At 43.7% G+C, this 22,083-nt stretch overlaps 1 protein-coding gene across 1 annotated transcript; it reads left to right on the top strand.

Moving 5' to 3' along the window:
* Positions 1–6,335: 6,335 nt before the first annotated feature.
* fgfr4 (fibroblast growth factor receptor 4) lies at positions 6,336–22,013 on the top strand (the record flags this gene model as incomplete). Its single annotated transcript, XM_032534674.1, is given in 20 exon segments — positions 6,336–6,555; positions 10,752–10,924; positions 11,039–11,189; positions 11,342–11,392; positions 12,213–12,482; positions 13,019–13,108; positions 13,222–13,388; positions 13,548–13,671; positions 14,503–14,693; positions 14,904–15,042; positions 15,231–15,424; positions 15,592–15,737; positions 16,045–16,166; positions 16,259–16,369; positions 16,557–16,747; positions 18,602–18,724; positions 19,130–19,200; positions 19,570–19,707; positions 20,111–20,216; positions 20,744–22,013. Coding segments are annotated over 20 exon segments (2,823 nt in total). The 3' UTR covers positions 20,921–22,013.
* Between the last annotated feature and the right edge of the window lie 70 nt (positions 22,014–22,083).

Below are 22,083 nucleotides of genomic sequence, written 5' to 3'. Positions count from 1 at the left end.
CGGAGCTGCCGTCCATGAGGACTTCTGCACCCAGCGATGTAAGAAGAAGGCCGCCAAGACAATCATAGTATCTTCTATTTGTACTAGGAGGTTGAATTTTCCGATGTCAAAGTTGGAAACGGCCCTTGACCTCAGATTTCCGAGCTCGGAAGGACCCCAAGCTCAAAATCCAACGTAGATGCATCATCAGTTGTGAAAGCTGTAGTAACATACAGTTATTAGCACTTCTTTTTCCTTTGTGTCTCACTAAATCAGTGGTGCACACAGTCCTGCCCAACGTCTATTTGTGGACATGTTGTGATGTTGTTGTGTTTGTGTGCACATAAAAATGCCAACTGCCTTCTTATCAACTGCTATTGTTAACAACGGCTAACCTCGCTAGAGCTAACCCCACAATAAAAAAATTCGGAGTCCTGAGAGAAATGGAGCTTAAAACCCCCGAGCCCCCAACAGTTCTGTCTGCTGCCGTCCGGCATCAGGTCTCACACCTCCAGGCTCACAGACAGCTTCATCCCACAGGCACGTCAATAAGACTTCTGAACTTTTGAACTCTTGAGCTCTGAGATCAGCGCATGTCACTTTACTCTAAAGCCCTCTTAAAAAAATGTACGTACTGTGTGATAACTGTTCTCACCTCTGTTAATATTACTCATCATGCATGTACATTTATCACATTCATGTTTACATTCAGCTTGTTCCTTGGCAATTACTGTCTTCCACAAATGTATATAACCTTATTTCACTTTCACTATTTTGCTTGTAAGAATAATTTAGATGTCAGCTGATCCTCTCAGTGAGGACACATTTAATGTGGCTGAAATACATTCTGGTGTTCCTCATCTCAAACTATTGGTCTTATTTTCTACTTTTCAACTTCGTAGCAATACCTTTCTATTATGAGAGATGATTGTTTATCAAATTGCATTGTGCTAAAGTGTTATAAAATTGAATTGTGCTAAAGTGTTAGCACGAAGCAGCCAAAAGATCTCTTTATAATCGTGTGTGTGTGTGTGTGTGTGTGTGTGTGTGTGTGTGTGTGTGTGTGTGTGTGTGTGTGTGTGTGTGTGTGTGTGTGTGTGTGTGTGTGTGTGAGTGTGTGACAATTGAGGCGGCTGCAATCCCACCTGTGTTTCATTAGCAAAACAACAAGGTTCAATAACATTAACACTCCCGTCCCCTAACAAAACACAGGTATCTGAATAAAGTCTAAATTTATCAGGCTACACACACACACACACACACACACACACACACACACACACACACACACACACACACAGTCAGGTATGACTCACACACATTGTGGCTGGCCCTTGCTTTAGCACAGCTCTTATCTGCTTTATGACTTCCACTCTTCCTCGTTTATTTGTGTACTTTGACTTTCGCTGTAAAGCTCTGTGTGACCTGCAGTAGCACCGCAAAGGGTGAAAGGTCAAATCTGGAATTTATTTCCACATATAAATCTTGTGTAAACACACTCACACTGGCTCTGACCGAAAACCAGTGCTCAGCTTCTTTTCGTGATTTAGCCGGAACTTTTATTTTGAAGTTGGCAGAGTGTTTTAGCTTTTAGTCAAACATTTCTTGGTGTACCCATGTTTCCATCCTGGGGGCCTTTGTAGCTCTCTCTCTCCTCAGCACTTCCTGTCTCTCTTCACAATAAAAGCTGTCCTGCAGAAGCAGAAACAATAATCCTGAAGGGTTTCTCTGAGGCTGAAATGAATTAACTGGCATGGTTTAACCACGCTGGCATTCATAGGGACACGGGTTAACTAACTGGCAACCTGAAAGGCTTTGAACCATTTCTGGTCAAACGTTATCCTGATATTAGATTTGCGTACTGTTGTTTTAGTTGTCTAAATTTGTCTAGTCCTTATCGATGTCCTGTCCAAATGTCTGTCACGACGTGCTGTAACCATGTTTTATGTTTCTGTAGAACAAGAACCTGCTGAAAACCAGTTTTTAAACTGAGTCAGGCCCGTTTACGTTGTAATGTGATGTTACTTTTAACTTTCCTGTCTGATAAATATGAATGAATGAATGAATGAATGAATGAATGAATGAATGAATAGTTATCATTAAGTCACCAGAGTCTAAACTTACAACAGAAAAAAAGTGGAAGGTAACAGACATCCAGCCGGGGGACAGTTGTGGAGACCACTCTACACAAAACTGGGAGAACCATTTCCCAATGGAGAGGGCTATGTGCACGGGGGCTTCTTCAAACTAGTGGCACAAAGTTAGAAGCCCATTCTTCTCTAAATAATGACTTTATGTTGCAGCATTAAGATTGTCCTTCATTGGATGTCTTTATGGATGGCATGTTGGCCGTGTAGTGCATTCTGAAAATGCCAAAACAACATCTCCTCACTTATGTAGTGATGATAAATGCATCCATCAAATTCTCCAAAAGCCATACTTTAATAACAGGGCGGCACAGAAACTTTAGAAACCCTCATCCCTTGTCTGTCACGTTTTATTTGTTTATTCAAGTTTGTTGACTGTGTTTTGTGTATGATGTGGAGTTTTATCTTCTGTCTGCAGATTATTTTTACATTTTAAAAAAACCGTAGGAACGTGCTCATGTCTTGGACCCTTGACAGGCGAAACCTAACACGTTACTGCTCTCGTATCCAACAATCTCAGAGTTAAAACTGAAAAAAACAACAGAAAGACAGAGAAAAGGGTTTAGTATTTCTCTTTTATTTGTTTGTTTTTTGCTTCTAGATTTCAAAAGACTGAGCATTAAAAACCAGAAAGATGTATTGTTTTCAACTGAAAACAATAAAACTGAAGTGAGAAAGAAGAGAAAAAGTGAAGGAGTCAGTGTGTGCATTCATGTGGTCACGTTTGTATAACTTTTCATGTTTCTATTTTTGTGAATGAAAACCCAGCCTGGGAGCGACATTAACACGAGAGTCTTAGCTCAACAAGAAGGCTCAGAGTGTTAAGCTTATAAAAAACAGGCCTGATCTTGATTCTCTGCTGCAGCTAATGGGATTACGCGCTCCTGTTTCTTTACTGATGCAATTAAAAACACGGATGCAATTCACAGCATTCACTCACTGCTAATTGAATGCGTCTTCCAAAAGAGGCCTTAATGCTCTGTTTGCATAAAGGACAATGGACCCGCAATAAATTATGAGGCAAAAAAAAGTGTATGTGGTTAATTTGGCACGCGCTCGCTCACTGTAGGAGACACTTTAATAAAGACACATTTGCGCACAAAACAGTTGAGGGTGTTCTGATTTCAGGCACGTTCAAGCAAGATGTGGAAAAGAAGGAGAGGCGTCTTGGGTTTTATTTGCCAGCTCTTTGGAGGGATAAGGGGTGTATTCAGTGTGGGGGTAACAGAAGCGCACCCCTCCTCTCTCTCTCTCTCTCTCTCTCTCCTCCCTCCTCCGGGCAGCTCTCAGACCATTGTTGTTGTGACTGCAGTCCGGACAGGCAGCAGAGTGCTGTACACGGGCTGGTGGCTGAAGGACGCTCTCTCTCTGTCTCTGTCTCTCTCTCTCTCTCTCTGTCTCTCTCTCTGTTTCTCTCTCTCTCTCTCTCTCTCTCTCTCTCTCTCTCTCTCTCTCTCTCTCTCTCTCTCTCTCTTTCTCTCTCTCTCTCTCTCTCTGCTGTCGAAGGGAAACGGGACTGAGGAGGCTGAGCTCCAACATTTGAGCGCCAGAGCTCCGATCTAACCGCCGAGAAGAGGAGAGCTTGCAGGAGCTCTGCGTAAAGACGCACGTAAAGAGTGATCCAAGGCTACAGTTTAACCCAGAGGGGACTCTGAACTACGGGGACACGTTATTATCACCCTCTTATTAATCTCTTTTACTCGCCACATCGACTCTTTTTTCAACATTTTCACGACGAAAAAGGACAAGTTTTTTTGGACTCGTCTCGCTCCGAGTTGTTTTCCGTTGTCTCTCCATGGATTTAGCCCCCTGAGCGGCCGGGCTGCAGTGGACTTTGCCCAGAGGGACTCACACCTCCCCCGGTCACCAGGAGAACGCGGCAGCTGTCGCTCGTGTTCCAAGGAGCTGCTTTTGATGGATTTATAAGAGCGACTTCGTTTTTCTGGCGGATACACAACACCCGCTCACAGACTGATTTTAGGAAAGGATACAGCGGAGACACCAGAGCCTCAAATGAGGAATATTCACTCGAATCGACTGGGATAAGGAGTGATCCCCCCACCCCCTTGGTGCCAGTCATCGCTCCGCGGACAGACCGGGAGGAAAGGTGAGTGAATCTAGACCGACAGCTTTGTTTCATTCATTTTAGAATGTGGGTTATAGAGAGCAACTAAAAGTCTCGCGTTTAATTAGGCTACTTGAAGCATATTGTTGTTATTAGAGCAAGTTTATTGCACTTTCTTCCATTTGTTTTCATAAAACAGCTCACAGTCTTGTAATAAGGCGCAGTAGCCTGAGGTCTATTTCTCCACCTACCAGGACCGCTCATTTGCATTGTAAATCCACGTTTTGTCATTTTAAACAGGGGTTTCAGGAGTGAATCTGTGGCTTCATTTAAGGACAAGTTGTTTTTTTTATTGGGTTTTGCAACACGCACAGAGGTAAACGAGTCACTTATCAGACATTGAACCTTCCACACGGACTATTTGTCCGGAGGAAAGACGCACAGAGCTCGGTCAGATCACAGCAATAACCGCATATTATATTATTTAATGATTTAAAACGACACACTTTAAAGTTATTTCACCCGCATGGACTTGAGGAATTGACACAGTCCATGATTGCAGTCCTCATGAGACACTTCTGCAGGACAATTCTCTTGATTGAAGGACATTTAAAGTCATTGCATTTCCATGTTTTATTGATCCCATGAATGCGCCAGGCCCTCTACACGCTGTATGGATCGACTGACAGCTTTATAACTGTAAAAAGTAAATAGTTACAGGTCTAACTCATGTTCATAAGCACTGTTTGAGACTAACAGTGCATGTGACGGATTTATTAAGTGTGGCGTAAGTGAGAGAAAGATGCCATGCATATAATAAAAGCTTTCTCAGGGTTTCAGGCCTGAAGAGTAGAATACAGTAGAAGTGTTTTGGCTGCAGCAGCGAGTCAGCGGAATCAGCAGCAGGAGGAGGAACAAGTTTTTTTCCAGTCCTTAATTGAGAAAGAATACGTTTCATTCAGCAGGCCGCTTCTTTAAACGGTGTGTGTGTGTGTGTGTGTGTGTGTGTGGGCGCGGCCTGCATGCATGGAGCCACGCACCAGGGTCTGGCGCCTGTGCGCAGTTGGCCCGAGTCGCAGAAACAACAAAAAAAATCCCAGCATTATTCCTTTAGTATTGGTGTTTATAGCATGTGTTCAGAATAAGACAATGACAACAGTGTTGTTATTGAATCTGATTTCTAAAAAAGAAAAATTCTATAATAATGTTTCCAGTAGTAATACCAGAAGAAACATATTTCTCATGAAATTGAGGTATTTGTTGATCCATGGACCATTTAACAGAGATGCACATTTTTGGGAGTTATTTATGAATTCTGCTTTTATTCCAAGAAGGAAATGTAATTATTTAAATGCAATCGATGCATTCAGCAGTTAATCATATTTAAAAAAGAGTTCCAATGTTTAAAGCTAAAAAAAAAAAAAGGATTTAAGTAATTTGAGTAATTGATTAAGTCCTTCAGATATAGATCCTAAATGTTGGTGACACATCACTAGACAACAGAAGACATCACCTTGGGTTTTTGGGCACTGATTGCCATTTATTTTGCCATTTTCTGACAACTTATAGACCAAACAGTTACTCAATTAAACAAGAACAGAAGTGCCAGACCATTAGGAAAGTTTAGACCTACACTGGGAGGTAAAACGCTCCGATTTAAGGCACCACAGGTGCGGTCTGCAGTCAGATTCAAAGGGAGGAAACGGCACTGGGAACATGTGATGCTTCGGTGAGCAGTCACCTGTTTCCACCTGAAGTCTCATCAGCTGCCCGTCTCTGCTGCTCCTTCACATTCTGTAGCTCCCTGGCAAGTTTCAAGTGTTTTCCCAGTAAGGGCCCATTATCCCGGGGCAGACTGAGCCGGGCCGTCCATTGACAAACAACAGGCGGTAACAGCCCTGCTCCTTATTCATGACGCAGGAGCGCCTGGACAATGTGAGGCCGCTGAGTGGGACAGTTAGCAGGACATCTGGTTAAGAATACAGCTGCACACAGTCAAAACAGCCTCTTTTTACTATTTGTCTGAACAATTGTTTGTGTTTTCATGCCACCTGGTGTAAATCGGAACAGAGAAGTTTATGTGTTGAAGCTGCTCTCCAGATCAGCAGATAACTGTCTCCCGTTGTGTTTGTTTGCATCTGCAGGACTCCCATTTAAAGACTTTTTGTTGGTTTCTGAAGTTCCCAATGCCAGGCACCGGAGTGTGAGGCCAACTCCTGGCTTCCGGCGTACATTTCTACTTTAAAAAAAAACAAAACAGAAGACACACACAGACGATGGAGAGGATCTGCACCTACTGCATTCTCCTGCTCTGTTTGATGGACAGAGTTTCCGCCAGGTCCATTGACGAAAGAAGGAGTAAAGGTAAGGCCTGAACTGGTTTTTTTTTCTGCAGGTGATGACGCCTGAAACTATAAAACATTGTCAGATCTGATCTGAAATCACAAGATGGTTTCCTTGTTTTCTTCTGGGGGTTTGGGTTGCATAAAAGTCAGATAAGCGTGTGGCTGAAAGGTCTGATTGTATCGCAGGGAACTGCTCAGGAGAAGTGTGCCTGAAAGTAACTGTGTGAATGAATCTGTAAAGGTTTCAATCAGCCCACATTTACTAACTAGAACGTGTCAGCTTCTTGGCAGCCGTGGCCACAGAGGAAGTCAAGGTGACGGTAAAAATGACAGAGCGGCTGCAGTCGAGTCTTGGATGGAGGGAGAGGAAAAGGCTCTCAGTGTTTTTGCTGCCGTAAACTAAGCTACCTGATCCGGCCGAGGCCCCGGGGCTCGGAAGTGTAAATCTGCCTGGCTGTGTGCCAGCTGTGGAGGATGAGGAGGGACGGGGGTGCAGGGGCTTTGACAGTGATGCTTTACGAACAGAAGCCAATGCAATAAGTCCGCCATTGTCAGCTCCATTCTTTTTTCCATTGAGTTGCGTTGTAAGTAGAATACTCTAAAGGTTTCTAAATAGCGGGTTGATCGTGTATCATTCATTGTCTGACTATTCACCATTTTGTACCTAAAACATGGAGAGAATAGTTTTCTTTGTGGCTGTTGACAGTATTTTGTGGTAAAAAGAGATATCCAACATTCCTTCTGTAAAAACCTTTGACTCAAATATATGAACCTAACCTTAATCCACTTTCTTTTTTTTCTTTTTTTAAACACTGCCTTATTTGCATATTTAAGCATTACTTTTCAGAAAACTTACAATACAAAAAATGATTCCCTTAATGTGAGTTATCAACTGGGGAAGTTTGATGGTGATATGTATTACTTATCTTATTATTTTCCTTATTCCCCTGTGATGTCTTGCCTTAAATCAGATTAAAGGACTGGGTGACATTTCTGTGTGTAGATTGATGAAAGACAAAGTGGGTTGTAGCCCCGGAGGCATCGAGCACAGGAGCTGTCTCTTCTTCGTCTCCCTGTGGCCCCACTTTGTACTTCAGGGCCCCGTGAGGCCGGCCGGGGCTTGCTTGTTCAGACGACAATGTGCAGAAAAAAACCTTTTCAGGTTTATTTACAAGACGACGAGAAGAAAGTCAAAGCAGGATGGATGATAGAAAGATCTTTAGGTTGTAAAACGTGCAGGTTGCAGCTGCAGGTGCAGCATCTTTTATCTCGGTGCTTTGGTGTTTCAAACTGTTCCCTCACAAATCTGTGATTTTCTGATCGCAAGAATGAACTCAATTCAAAGTGGATGAATGTTTCCAGATTTTCTCTGCAAAAACAATCTGATCCGAACCACTTTTATAAGCCAGAGTCAAGCCTCATTTCCCACAAACAAACCTCCGTTGAACTACTTTGTAGTTCCCCAGTGGAACGTATTACACAGGATTATCAGTAAGTTCAGGAAGCAGTTGCAAGTTACTACAGCTGGTTTGCGATCTAGAAATATTACTGCAAAAACAGGCCAAAATAAACACAAAAAATACGGCTCTGTGAGATCCAGGGTGTCCTAATCATCAGTTGAAAAATTGGGATTAGAGTTTGGATTTAACGAATGAACAAAATGATCTCGATTTGTCACTTTTGGTTTTCACTATAGAAATTTATTGTGGGACGTCACTCTAGAGAAGAGACACGCCTCAAAGAGAAAGTGTAAATATGACAAGAAGAAGGAAGATTATCTTAACAGTGAAGACAGAGAAGTGGCATCAATAAGAAAAGGAAACACCCCCCCCCCGCATGTCAGTTAAAAGAGTGAAAAGAGACCTCCGCATCCCCAAAGATGAGTCCAGCTGAGGAGAGGTGGTGAGGGGTCAGAGGGACCCACAGTGCACGGCTCAGACTCCTGACAGGGTAGAGCTCATTCAGTTTTCAGAATTAGGATGAAAAAGAAGAACTGTTGGAAGAGAAACATCCTCGTTTTCATCCAACAAAGTTTATATTCATCTTTTTGAAGTATTTCACATTGTTGTGTGGCTAAATCTAATGATACATCTAATGTTACTGAATGCATGCTGCTAAATGCAGGAATATTTCTTGTCCAATGCCCCCCCCCCCCCCCCCCCCCCCCCCCCCCCCCCCCCCCCCCAGAAAAACCTATTTTCAGTAGTGTTTTTCTGCCACATCATTACAGACTAAATAACAGTCTGAGTACCGTTATCCAGTCTGCAATGCAGACGTAAAATCAGTAAATGTACACTGATGACGTCAAAGTTAAAGTGATGAACTTAAATCCTTGGTTAGTTTAATCCTTGGGTTTTTAAGAGAGATGTAAAGAAAAAAAACCTTTCCTTTAACATGGATGTGTAGAATTTTTGAATGACATCACAAAAGGCTGTTAATTGTTTAACTTCACAACATTAGGGCGAACAGAGTGAAGGCCATCTTTTGCTTTAGTCTCTGCTTGGAATAAATAGGTTGGCTTTTATTTTGTAGGAGTGCATCTGCTGGTTAGGCAGAGTGCTTCGGACAGACTTGGACCGTTGGAACAAGTGTTTGTTATAACTTCTCATACATGAATTAGATAGTGAATGATTTCTAACAAAGTATAATGTGAACCAAATCCTATCTTTGATTACACATGACAGCACGTGCTTCATTAACTGTTTTTACAAATCTGTGATGTTGAGGTCTGAGTTCATTCCTAACATCAGAAAAAGTAACTCAATATTCACTTACTAGACTTCTTCAGGAGCTTTCAGTCGCAACTTGTGGCCTCCCAATGAGCAGATAGTTGGAGAGGAGAAGAGAATGGAGAAGAAGTATTTATTTTTGCAGTATTTGCACACAACCACATGACAATATAATTGGTAATTAGGGGGTTAAACTAATACTACGGAGCTACCCCAGCTCCTTAGTATTAAAGCTGCTAACTGACCTGACTGGATGAAATTCTCAAGCCTCACGAACAACATTGAATGATTTGAGATGTTCTGCAGCGATGCCGTTATAAAACGGATCCATAGCTCTGCTGCTGGCTTCCCGGGTCAGGGCCTGAGACTCCTCATTGTCCCGACTGGTTTCCACAGAGGGTTCAGCTCTGCCATGCCAGCCCAGCCGGCCGGCCGGCTGATGGTTGGCTCGCACCCCTCGAGCGGTTTGTTTGTGTTGTGTTGTGTTTTGTTTGCCCCCTCGCCTCTGGGTGACAATTCACACTCTGCCGCGAGTTCATCTCCAGGGCACCGTCCCTGTCTCTGCAAGTTCATTAGCACGGCTGGAAGTTTGTGTGTGTGTGCGCTCATCTCTGTGATTTACTGCCAACTGTTTTACTGTGTTTGCTCCATTAGATGAAAGTGTGGCTTGTTGGGATCTCTCATTCTAAATATATTTGAACTCAGAGGACAGTTGGTAGTTTGTTCACATTAAAGCAATCCATCACAACGTTTCTTTTAATGTGTTTTCCTTTCGGCTGCTTTGACCAATCAGCGTTTCTGATTTTCCACTAACAAGGATGTAAGTGTGTGTGTGTGTGTGTGTGTGTGTGTGTGTGTGAGTGTGTGTGCTCCTGAAAGCTCTACCTCCACATGCACTCTGGGCAGCACTTCACTCCGACAAGGGAACAGATTGCCTTTTCACTAAGCGCTCGCAGGAAGCAATCAGACAGAAAATTGCCCTGGAAAATTGCTCGTTCTGAGTGACTGAGCAGCGAGGACCCGGCCAGGGCGCACATATGCTCCAACAAGTGATTGGGCGAGCGAGTGACCTAGTGAATGGATGGCACTGTAGATGATGCTGATACGATAGTAGCCGGGTTATCAGGGCACTCTATCGCCAGCCCCTGGTGGCATTAAATGACAGCAGTTGTTAAGGAACATGGTGTCCTACTGCGGCCGGACCTTTTAGAGGTAAACTGAAACTACAGGGGTGTGTTTTGACAATTCTTGTCTCACTCACGGAGAGTGCGTTTAAACCAAGAAAGATTGTAGCATTTTATTGAAAGTCCTTTATTCTGCGACATAACCATAAGAAGACACCTGGAAATCTGGTATTTTAGGAGTAAATGAGTCAGAGCACAAGGATCTTTGTGCTGCTTTTAAAGTCACATGGTGAAAATGAATCTCAAAGTGAAATCCACAAGGAGTCAAAATTCCTTCCTCCACCCTTCTTTTTGTTATCCAGATCTCCGGGTCTCCAAGCCTCTGATTGTGCCAGGTTACCCAGAAAACACCACAGGGCTGTTGGGTGGTCAGGTGACGCTGGTGTGTAAAGTCCACCGGCCAGCGTCCACCAAGGTGCAGTGGCTGAAGACCGAGGTCGGCCAGGGGGGTCAGCCTCACCTCAGAGCTCTGACGGTGAGAACAGATCAGCTGAGATACAAATAAACAAGTTTGAGTCAGTTTCCGATTCTGTCCTAATTGCAATAGATATTAAATATAACATGTTGCAACGATCTCTTCTCCTTGCAGGCCCTGCAGAGCAACATGTCCAAGGTGAACACTCTGCATCTGTCCAACATCACTCTGGAGGACGCAGGAGAGTACCTCTGCATGGCTGAGAGCAGCCACGCAGGGCAGACAGTGCAGGCCATGCAGTCGGCGTGGCTGGACGTCCTGTCTGGTGAGACACTCTTATCACACCAACGCTTGGGCTTATCTTGTTAGTTTTTGTGCCAGCTTCCAAAGAGCCCAGTGGGAATTTTAGCCTAATTACACTACAATGTTTGGACCAAGTGTTGCGTTATTTTCTAATAACCACGTTTCCATCCACAGGTACCATCATTTCCCGAACTGTGGACCTCACTGCTGCTGATATCCCGTCAGGTAACTGCACATTCTCATGCACTCAACACATTCATTGAAAATATATCACAATCCAAAATGATAAATGTTTTATTTGCATTCATTGTCCGTGATTGTAACGTCTTGAAAGATTTACAATCCAGAAATTAAAGCATACACAGCTTTAAAGAAAACGTTTGTAAAACCAAAAATCCCTCTTAGTGGATTAGTCGACTAATGGATTGTCTTCGTTGTCATTTGTTATGCTTTTCTTTCATCCTTAATGACTAATTTCCAAGAAACTTATGAACAACAAGATGCTTTTTGCATGACTCTGTTATGTTAATCGACAAAGAACATCTTTAACTAACAGCCCTGGGCTCGTCCTCCTCCCCAGGCTGGAATGAACGTCTCTCCTCCTGTCCCTCACTTCGATCTCCAGTGAATCTTCACCGCCCCTTAGATTGACTCTCTGTCCACTGTCACGCTGCGACATCTTCATTAGTTTCAGCCTCTCTTCCTCCTCCTTTACTTTCTTCTTTTTTTGGGGAGGGAGTTTGCTGTGTTAGCTAGATCGCTCTCAGCCCCACAATAATCCACAGGGGAACAAAAAGATGAAGCGGAGGAGGGGGTTTGTTTGGTCAGTCGGGCCTCCTGGTCTCCATGGTAATCTCATTGTGTGTGTATGTAGGGAGAGAAGATAATGGGGTTGAAGTGTTAAGGTCATAGTTGAGGGGAAGGCTACTTGCTTTAGAAAGGAGATGAAGAATAAGATAAGATAAGATAATAAGATATAAGAGTTAAATGTATAGAAAATGAAGGAGAGACTTAATGTTGTGCTGATGTTCTTTGGTTTCAACAGATGTTCTTGAGGACCTGAGTGAGGACACAACAGAACATCTCCTGCTGGAGCCAGGCAACGTCCTGAAACTGCGCTGCGACACGAGCACCCGGCCAGGCATGGCGGTCAACTGGTACAAGGAGGGAATCCGGGTTGTGCCCACGCCCCGCATCCAGATCCGCGGAGCCATCATGGAGATCACAGACGTGACATATGAGGACTCTGGCGTTTATGTTTGTGTTGTCCGGGGAACCAAAGATCCTGTGAGGAACTTCACCATCAGTGTGGCAGGTGAGGACACAGACACCGTTGCTAACTGACCGTTGTTGTGTTGCCTAAAGATTTATGTTATATGTCAGTGTTGGTGCTAATGCCCTTAGCTTAACAGCATAAAGTTAAGCCATGTCAACACGCTAACGTCATGGTGTTCAAAACAATCACCTGACACTCTTGTTGAGGACCTTCAACATGGCCGCCAAACTTTGTGTGATATTAGACAGGAAGTGAGTCATTGATTGCTTTGTCGGTAGAAACAAAGTTGATAGCAAAGAGATTATAGCCATCATTAAAAGTAATTTTTCAAGCAAAAATGCCAATATTTTACTGGTTCCAGATTTTAAATACCCACATATGCTTCTTTCCCTAACTTAAATATGGTGGTTGAAGAGTATCTTTAGTCTTTGGTCTGTTAGTTTGACAAAAAAAGCAACTTCATTCAGCCAACTCAGGCTTTGTTGGATTGCAATGAGCATTTTGAACTCTGACATTTCCTAGACAAAACAATAATCGAGAAATGTTTATTCATAGCGTCTTCATTTGTTTTCCAGACTCGTTGGGGTCAGGGGACGATGACGAGGACAACGGGCTGGAGGACTCATCGGCTGAGATTGAAAACGACCAGGTTTACTTCTCCAGAGGTGTGTTGGGTGTGTTGCCGTTGTTCCTTGAGAACTTATTACAACTCAACCTTCAGGCTTCATCCAAGCTTCATTCTGACTTAAAGCTCATTGACTGGTCTTTGTCTAAACAGGTCCCTACTGGACCCACACCCAGCGTATGGAGAAGAAGCTGTATGCCGTCCCTGCAGGCAACACGGTGAAGTTTCGCTGCCCGGCCATGGGCAGCCCCATCCCGAGCATCCGCTGGCTCAAAAATGGACGTGAATTCAGAGGAGAGCACCGCATCGGAGGCATCAAGGTGAGGATGGTTCCATGTCTCCTGAATGGTAAATAAATGAGTGAATGACAGCTGGGTTCATGCAGATGATCCACCAGGGCTTTCAGAGATATTTGGGTTTGTAAAGTTCAGTGTGACGAGCCATGCTGATGTTGTCTTTTTGTGTTTTTTTCTGGCTAGCTGAGACACCAGCACTGGAGCCTGGTGATGGAGAGCGTTGTGCCTTCAGACAGAGGAAACTACACCTGCATGGTGGAGAACAAATATGGCTCCATTGCTCACAGCTACGTCCTCGATGTCCTGGGTAAGAAACGGATGATCAAGTTCTGTCTGGACGCATTTTAGAGAATGTGTGCAAATTAAAATGTAACAGGATTGAATTGTTTAATTAGGCTAAACAGATATTATGGATTTTTCTTTAAATCTGAGTGTCAATGCTTTATGTTCTGGCTGACAATATTCACGGCTATAGCACTTGTGGAGAAAGCATCATGCCTTCAAATAGAAGCCTCCTGTCTGAGGGAGGGGACAACCAGCGGGTTAAGCAGAAGGTGACAGGGGGGCCTCAGCAGGATGTGGACGGTCAGGTGTCCACAGGAGAGAGATCAAGGAAGTCTGCAGTTTGTTTGTTCATTTGTTTGCTGTCTGTCCATCGCGGGGTCAGTTTCCGTCCCCGTCTACGGGGGGAGAAGACTAACGAGACAACTAACGAGATCAGAGAGCGAGAGTAATTGCAGATCAAAGAGAGCCTGGCGACCAGCTGACAAAGGGCCACGCTAATAGAACCGATTTTCCTCCTAAAATGATATTTCCTGCTCTTGTATGCCAGCATGCAAACACATAATATATGACAGTGACAACTGCTGGGCATTTAAAGTTGGTCGGCTTTAAAATGGCCAAATAGTTGAATCTCTTTAGCCACAGCTCCATATGATTCCCCCACTTTTGTCCTGCCGAGGTATTTCTGAAACCAAGTTTGGCAGATCAGTTCAATCTTCTTCTCGATGTAGCTGAATCACCTTTGAACAGTTGCCCGAAGAAGGAGCAATATCCTTTACGCTCTGGCTGGTTTCTCTGGAGCCCAATGCTACGTTTCATCTTTGCTCACTATGCTCATCTCTCTTTCCTGACACAGAGCGTTCCCCACACAGACCCATCCTGCAGGCCGGTCTACCAGCCAACACCACAGCAGTGGTGGGCAGCGACGTCCAGTTCCACTGCAAGGTCTACAGCGATGCCCAGCCTCACATTCAATGGCTCAAACACATAGAAAGGAACGGCAGCCGCTACGGCTCTGACGGGACGCCTTATGTCCGGGTCCTCAAGGTTGGTCCTCTATCTCCGTCTAAAAGACTGTAACCCGCTTTATCTGCTCCCATTTGACATTTTTGTTTCAGATCTTTATTACAGTTACAAACTGATTTCCAGACATATAGGTAGCTGACAAAAGTAGCATTAGCATTTGGTACGCATAGTCAATATCCATTAAAACCTCTAGTGTTTTTTATGTAACTTTTCTACATCCGTGTTGTGCAGACCGGCAGTCTGAACATGTCAGAGGTGGAGGTGCTCTACCTGTCCAAAGTTACCATGGAGGATTCAGGAGAGTACACCTGTCTGGCTGGAAATTCAATCGGATTTGCTCACCAGTCCGCCTGGCTCACCGTCCTCTCAGGTAAAAAACAAACGGATATAGTGCTGAAACGAAGACTTAATAGCTTGCATTGTTATTGACAAACTTAAATATAAAGCTACACTGCACAAAGGAAATTTGATATTCACGGCTCTAAATTGACAGCAACAGATTCAGCAAGTGCCATCTTAATGTTGACAAACTTTGAACTGATCCCCCTCTTCTTACAGAGGAAGAAGCAGCGGACGCCATGGACACCATGGAGACCAAATACACTGACATCATCATCTACGCCTGCGGTTTCCTGGCTCTGATCATGGCCATCATCATCGTGGTGTTGTGTCGAATGCAGGTCCATCCCAGAAGGGAGCCGTTTGACGCCCTCCCTGTCCAGAAGCTCTCCAAGTTTCCTCTCCGCAGACAGGTAGAGGACTCAATGTCTTCTCTAACTTTGGAAAGCAATCGACTATGACTTAATTCCGGGGGATTTGCTTGAAAGAGGCAAAAGTGTTTAGACCTGTTCAGAGTGCCCACACTTGACAACTTCCTGTATGTTCCTAAAAACAACATTTTCTCTATTTCTTCCTTCAGTACTCGGTGGACTCCAACTCGTCAGGGAAGTCCAGTGCGTCGCTCATGAGGGTGGCTCGCCTCTCGTCCAGCTGCTCTCCCATGCTGGCTGGAGTCATGGAGTTTGAGTTGCCCTACGACCCGGACTGGGAGTTCCCCAGGGAGAAGTAAGTTATCTGCAAGTTATAATCCCTTCTGTCATTGTCTGCAAAGAAATTACACTCTACTCTAACAATATGTTTACAGAGTTTACTTAAAAGTGGCTGCAACCAGAGTATTTCTTCACTATATTTAGTTTTGCTTCTGGGACTCATTTCAAACATTGTGCATGGAGCCCATAGAAACGTGGCCACAGGCCATTTTTGGCTCTACCCAAGCTATGTTTTCAAAAACCAGAGCCCCCAAATTATGGATTTGTACAGTTTTCATTTGAACATACTTATTTTCTCTAACTCTCGCTTTTTCTCTCTCTAGTTTAACGTTAGGCAAACCTCTAGGAGAAGGCTGCTTCGGTCAGGTGGTCAGAGCTGAGGCCTACGGCATCAACAAGGACTCTCCGGATCCGGCGTCTACTGTCGCGGTTAAGATGCTCAAAGGTAGGAAAGAAATGATAGAGTTACAAAAATACCTCGAGAGATCCGCAAAAGTCTGCTGTCTTTTTCTAAATAAAGTATATGTTTCCCCAAAGATGACGCCACAGACAAGGATCTGGCAGACCTCATCTCGGAGATGGAGCTGATGAAGGTGATGGACAAACACAAGAACATCATCAACCTGCTTGGAGTATGCACACAGGATGGTGAGCATCTGGCTAAACTTCTTCTTCTTCTTGTTTTATTTCTGCTTCAACTGAGGGCTAGCTTCCTTCCAAACCTTCTCGTATTGTAAATCAATCAACTAATTTAGTGAGTGTTGGTCCTCCAGGCTAAAACAACAATAGAAACAAGCCGGTCCTTCATCTGGCATGTGTTCCCCCCCTCCCTCAGGCCCTCTGTATGTGCTGGTGGAGTACGCCTCCAAAGGCAGTCTGAGGGAGTACCTGCGGGCCCGGAGACCCCCAGGCATGGACTACACCTTTGATGTGACCAAGGTGCCTGAGGAGCAGCTCACCTTCAAAGACCTGCTGTCCTGCGCCTACCAGGTGGCCCGAGGGATGGAGTACCTGGCCTCTAAACGGGTACGTTCACTGTAAAGAGTGGAAATAAATAAAGGGAGTTTCTAGGGGCTGTAAATCTTTTCTGCAAGCACTACATGGATGCAAGAGGCGGTTATCCCAGTGGCAACACTCATACATTTTATTTTGGGGAAGAAGTGTCCAGAGAGTTCCTGTCCTTTTTTTACCAGTTGTTGGAAAACTCGTCAGAAAACTATGATTTAGTGCAGAAATGATTTGATTTATTGACCAGTCGGTTGACAGGAAGTTAATTGAGAACTATTGCAATAATAGTTTAAGCAGCAAATCAAGTAAAAACAAAAGCCATGAACGATCTGGTTCCAGCGTCTTGAATATGAGGATTTGCTGCTTTTCTTCATTTTATATCCTTGTAAATGGAACATCTTTACATTTTATACTGTCGGTCTGACCACACAAAGGAAAATGGGGGGAAAATATTTATAGACTAACCAATATCACAAATAATAATTAAAAAATTAAAGTTTTTTGTACAGTACTGTAACTTTCACTGTGAACTACAAACATGTTTTTTTGCTGCTTTTAGCAGAAACTATCCGCATGCTTACAAGCCCCAACAGCTATGTTCTGTACTCAAATATAACTTTTCTAAAACATAGAAGTCAGATGGTGGGTTTATGGTTTGAGGTGCTTCTGAGGAACTTAAGATGGATGTTTACGTATCAGACTCATTACAGTAAAATGTATCCACATCCCTGGGCGGGAAATACTGCCACAAAAATGAAAACAACAGCAGTAACATCAGCAGTTAAATTTAAAGGGAAATGTTATTAGGACTGAGTTCAATGTTTTTGGAAGTGGGCACTTGGCCTTCAGTTGGATGGCAGCAGCAGCCTTTTCCTTTCCTCCCTCCCCCCCCCCTCTCTCTGTCTGGCCCTTTTTCTCTTTTCTTCTCACCCCCCCATGCCTCTATTCCTTTCATTTTCCCAGCATGCACTCTGGCTGTGTGTTTCTTATCAACACGTCCCTTTGTCTGCCAGCCGGTGTCTCAGACAGACATTCCTGAGCAGAAAGCTGCCGCAGCTTCAGTCCTGTTTACTCTTCCCCATCCATCTGTCCGTCCCCTCCGTCGCAGGCCTTTGTCTTTTTTAGCGCTGCCATAAATCTGTTAGCAAACAGGCAGCAGAGCCGTCGTCTGGGTGCAGGCATCGGGTTTCTGGCTCTACGACCTCTCAAGAATGCAGGAGCCTGAAACTAACCCTCCATTATGGGGAGACCCACAAACCAGGACTGGTTCATTTCGCACGTCCCCACAAATCCCACGTCTATTTCGAATGAAAACCAAAATAAACTTAATGACATCCATTCAATGTGGGCACACAGTGCCTTTCTTTTTTCCTCCCAAAAAGGGTTTGTTTTTTCTTCAAACTCCCGGGTTTCTATAGAAAGACATTTTAATTTTGTAGCGTTCACTGAAACGAGTGTTGACTTTAGACTCCTGCTGAGTCTTTTCATTTCTGGAGAAAATTTGCAGTGAATCACTTCTACCTCCCGTACCTCGGTGTTTTGACACGACTTCTCCAAACCGCAGGCTGGAACCGAGAGGAGAGCGTGGCGCGTCACAAGTCTCAATTCAAAAGGAACAAGCTTATATATGATAATAAAGTTTAGTTCGCCATCCTTGTTCAGGCCAGGATTGTAAAAGGAGATCGGTGTTAAAAACAAGTGGCAACATACTGAATGGCATTTAGCCAGCTTTCCAAATTAGACATTAAATCTACAATTAAAACACATTCACCGTCACCATTTCAACTGTATGCTATGAGACCCAGCAGTTGGCCTTAAGCTCACTTTAGGGCTTTGTGTCAGTCTTTAATTCTTCCTCTTCTCTCTCGGCAGTGCATCCACAGAGATCTGGCAGCCAGGAACGTTCTGGTGACTGAGGACAACGTGATGAAGATCGCTGACTTTGGCCTGGCCAGAGGAGTCCACCAGATCGACTACTACAAGAAAACCACCAATGTAAGTGACAGTTTGTAGCTGCATGTTTTCAGGAATCACTTTTTTTTCCCCGCTCTTGTAACTTTCCAGTGAGGAACTTTTGTTTTGCAGTAATGAGTGCCGCTAAATTACTACTCGAATGTTTTGGCTTTTTTAGTTGACCTCTGACCCTCTCTTAAACATGTGTGCTCCTCAGCCAGGTTCCTTTCACAGCTCTAATACTCCTCAGGACAGATGTCTAATGTTTTCCTCTGATTGGCAGCAGGCCTAATGGGACTTAATTAGAAAAGAGGGGAGAGGGGGAGGATTGTGAGCAACAACAAAAAAAAAAAAATCAACCTTTTTACAGTGAGACAGAAAGAAAAATGTGTGAGTTGTTATGGTGAATGAAGGTGAGGCTCTAATGTGTCCATGTACGCTCTGCAGGGACGGCTGCCGGTGAAGTGGATGGCACCAGAGGCTTTGTTTGACAGAGTCTACACACACCAGAGCGACGTGTAAGTCCAACTTCTCGTACACAACATATGTGCCGGAAAACAGGAGGGTTTTCTCAAGACAAAGACAGTAATGTTTCCTCTCCTGTTTTGTCAAAAACTCACAAAATCAAGTCTGAACTCCCCATAAAAACCTAATTGAACCATATAATGAAATGCTCTCTGATAGGCTAACATCTTCGTACTCCCCCTCATCCTACAGTCAAGTCAAGTTTATTTCATCCATAAAAATGGAAATTACAGTGCTCACACTCGCCATCTTACCCATAAAAACTAGAGAATAAATACAATAAAACATATACACTACAATATTACACATAAATACACTGTCAACAAAAGTAAACGTGTCCTGATCCCCTCGTCTGTGCTTAGGTGGTCGTTTGGCGTTCTGATGTGGGAGATCTTCACGCTGGGCGGATCACCGTACCCTGGGATCCCCGTCGAGGAGCTTTTCAAGCTGCTCAAGGAGGGACACCGAATGGACAAACCCTCCAACTGCACACATGAACTGTAAGCCGCAGTCTTTCTTATGGTTTTTTTTAGCAGGTTTTGGTCTCACAGATAGTGAGAGAACGGCTTCCATCAGCCCCAAATGGTGCACCATAAGCATATATAACATTTCATAAAATCCAACCATGGGGGGAGGTGCGCGTATTGTCATCGAAGCCATTTCTTTGACTCAAAAAGGTTTTTTTTTTAGACAGAACGTTATCTTTTTAGGGCATTTAAAGACAACAGTACACACTTCCGGTCTTGTAAATGGGCGTGGCCTTGTTTGAAAGTGTAGCGGTACATCATGCACATGGTTGAAAATGTATATTTGCATACTATATTATGCTTTTTTAGTTGCTCAAATTAGATGTACACACAACCGAAAGCCATATTTATTTTGATTTTGTTTCCTTCCCTGTAGCTACATGATGATGCGTGAGTGCTGGCATGCTGGCCCCACCCATAGGCCCACCTTCAAACAGCTGGTGGAGGAGCTGGACAAAGTGCTGCTGTCCATCTCTGACGAGGTGGGTTTCAAACACACACACACACACACACACACACACACACACACACACACACACACACACACACACACACACACACACACACACACACACACACACACACACAGGCTTGTCAAGACGTACACACACATACACATCCTCTTTTTGCTCTTTTTGGAATTTGCTGTCCAGATGTGTTCAGCACGGGACAGTAAATGCACAGACAGTAGTATCCAGTTATTATAAACTTCTCACAACAAAAATAAAATCATATGTTTGGCTACAGTGTCCGAATTGCTGAAATGTCAACGCAGCCTGCGCATTGGTCAATAAGACATGTGATAGATTTCTTGCTTTGTACACGCACTATAAGAATATTCTGCTTTTTAAAAAAACTTTGAGAAACTGTTTCCAACTATGTTTTTTTACATATTTATTGTAAAAAAAACACCAACGTTTTTAACATTTAAATGTGAATTAGTTAGTTTTTTATTTTGTCTCGAGACACCAACTTGTCTCTAACATCCGACCTCCCTGTCTCCCCTCAGTACTTGGACCTGTCGACACCCTTCGAGCAGTACTCCCCGTCGTGCGAGGACACGTCCAGCTCCTGCTCCTCCGACAACGACTCTGTTTTCACCCACGATGCCTTGTCCACCGACCCCTGCCTCTTGGGCTACCAGGACGTGCGCTCCCGGATAGACATGAAAAAGACGCTCCAGTAAACTCACAACTGAAGGCACCCACACATACACAGACATGAACACAAGGTAACGCATCCCTTGGCGGCCATTTTGGAGGTCCGTCGCTGCATTTCTAAAGGTAAATTGAAGCTTCTGTTCATGAAGTTTTCCATTGGACCTCCATTATGGCACCAGATGACGCCCTTAGACACAGATGGGGCATTTATACACACACATAGAAACAACACACACATGCAGGTGGAGCACTGGTGGGCTTCATCACACGGTGATGGTTTGAAGAAAAGCATTTCATCGTGGGCGGAAGAAAAAAGGACAAACTAAACGTGGTAGTTTGGACTATCAGCTCTGGCACTGTGCCCAAGAACAGTTGGACAAGTTGGAAAACTGCGGCACTAAACACCACAGAAGAAGAAAAAAAAACACCTGGTACTCATGCTTTGTTTGATCGACTCTCCCTCAGCGAGGCGACGGGCAATGATCTCCTCACAACATCCCAAAACCAGGGCGAGAAACCTCGGTGATAAAGACATTTTTTAACAAACAAAAAAAGATTTATTTTGCTATGATAAAAAAAGAAGAAACTGATTGTTAAATATAAATCTCTCTATATAAGATTATTTTACTTTTGTGTTGCTTATTTAAAAAGAAAACAGTCTTAAATCTCAGGATCCCTTGTGCTAAGAAGTTGCTGTAGCGGCAGCAAAGTGCCATATGATTTCCTGTGAATATATTAGAATAATATTAAAAATATTGTATGTACATATCAGCAGCAGAAAGACGATTGTCTTTCATAAATTATTGTGAATGACACAAAAATGAAGGTTATTGGAGGTGAAAGGAGAGAGGTATTTAATCTGGTGATACAAGTGCCAAACCTGTCGTAGCTGTCACATTGTCTTCAGGTCCAGGTGTCATTCCAAAAATGTTCAATTTCGAAAAAAAACAAATTGTACTTAATGATCTCCAAAGTTCAACCAAATCATAAAGTAGATGCTGTTAAAATTGGTACACAAAAGCAGCTTTTGCAGACATTTTTAAAAACCAACCCGTATCTTGACCAACTGAGAAACACAAAATTTAACAACTCCAACCTCAGATGTATGTGGTTAAAAAATGACGGATTGGTGCATTAAAAGATGGCTTAACTATTAATTTTTTCGGAATGAAGCCTCCATTTGTCATTT

This window comes from Etheostoma spectabile, chromosome 13, assembly GCF_008692095.1.
Source record: "Etheostoma spectabile isolate EspeVRDwgs_2016 chromosome 13, UIUC_Espe_1.0, whole genome shotgun sequence".
In the NCBI taxonomy this organism is placed as follows: domain Eukaryota; kingdom Metazoa; phylum Chordata; class Actinopteri; order Perciformes; family Percidae; genus Etheostoma; species Etheostoma spectabile.
The sequence above is the reverse complement of the archived record's forward strand: the minus strand, read 5'-3'. Positions and strand labels throughout refer to the sequence as shown.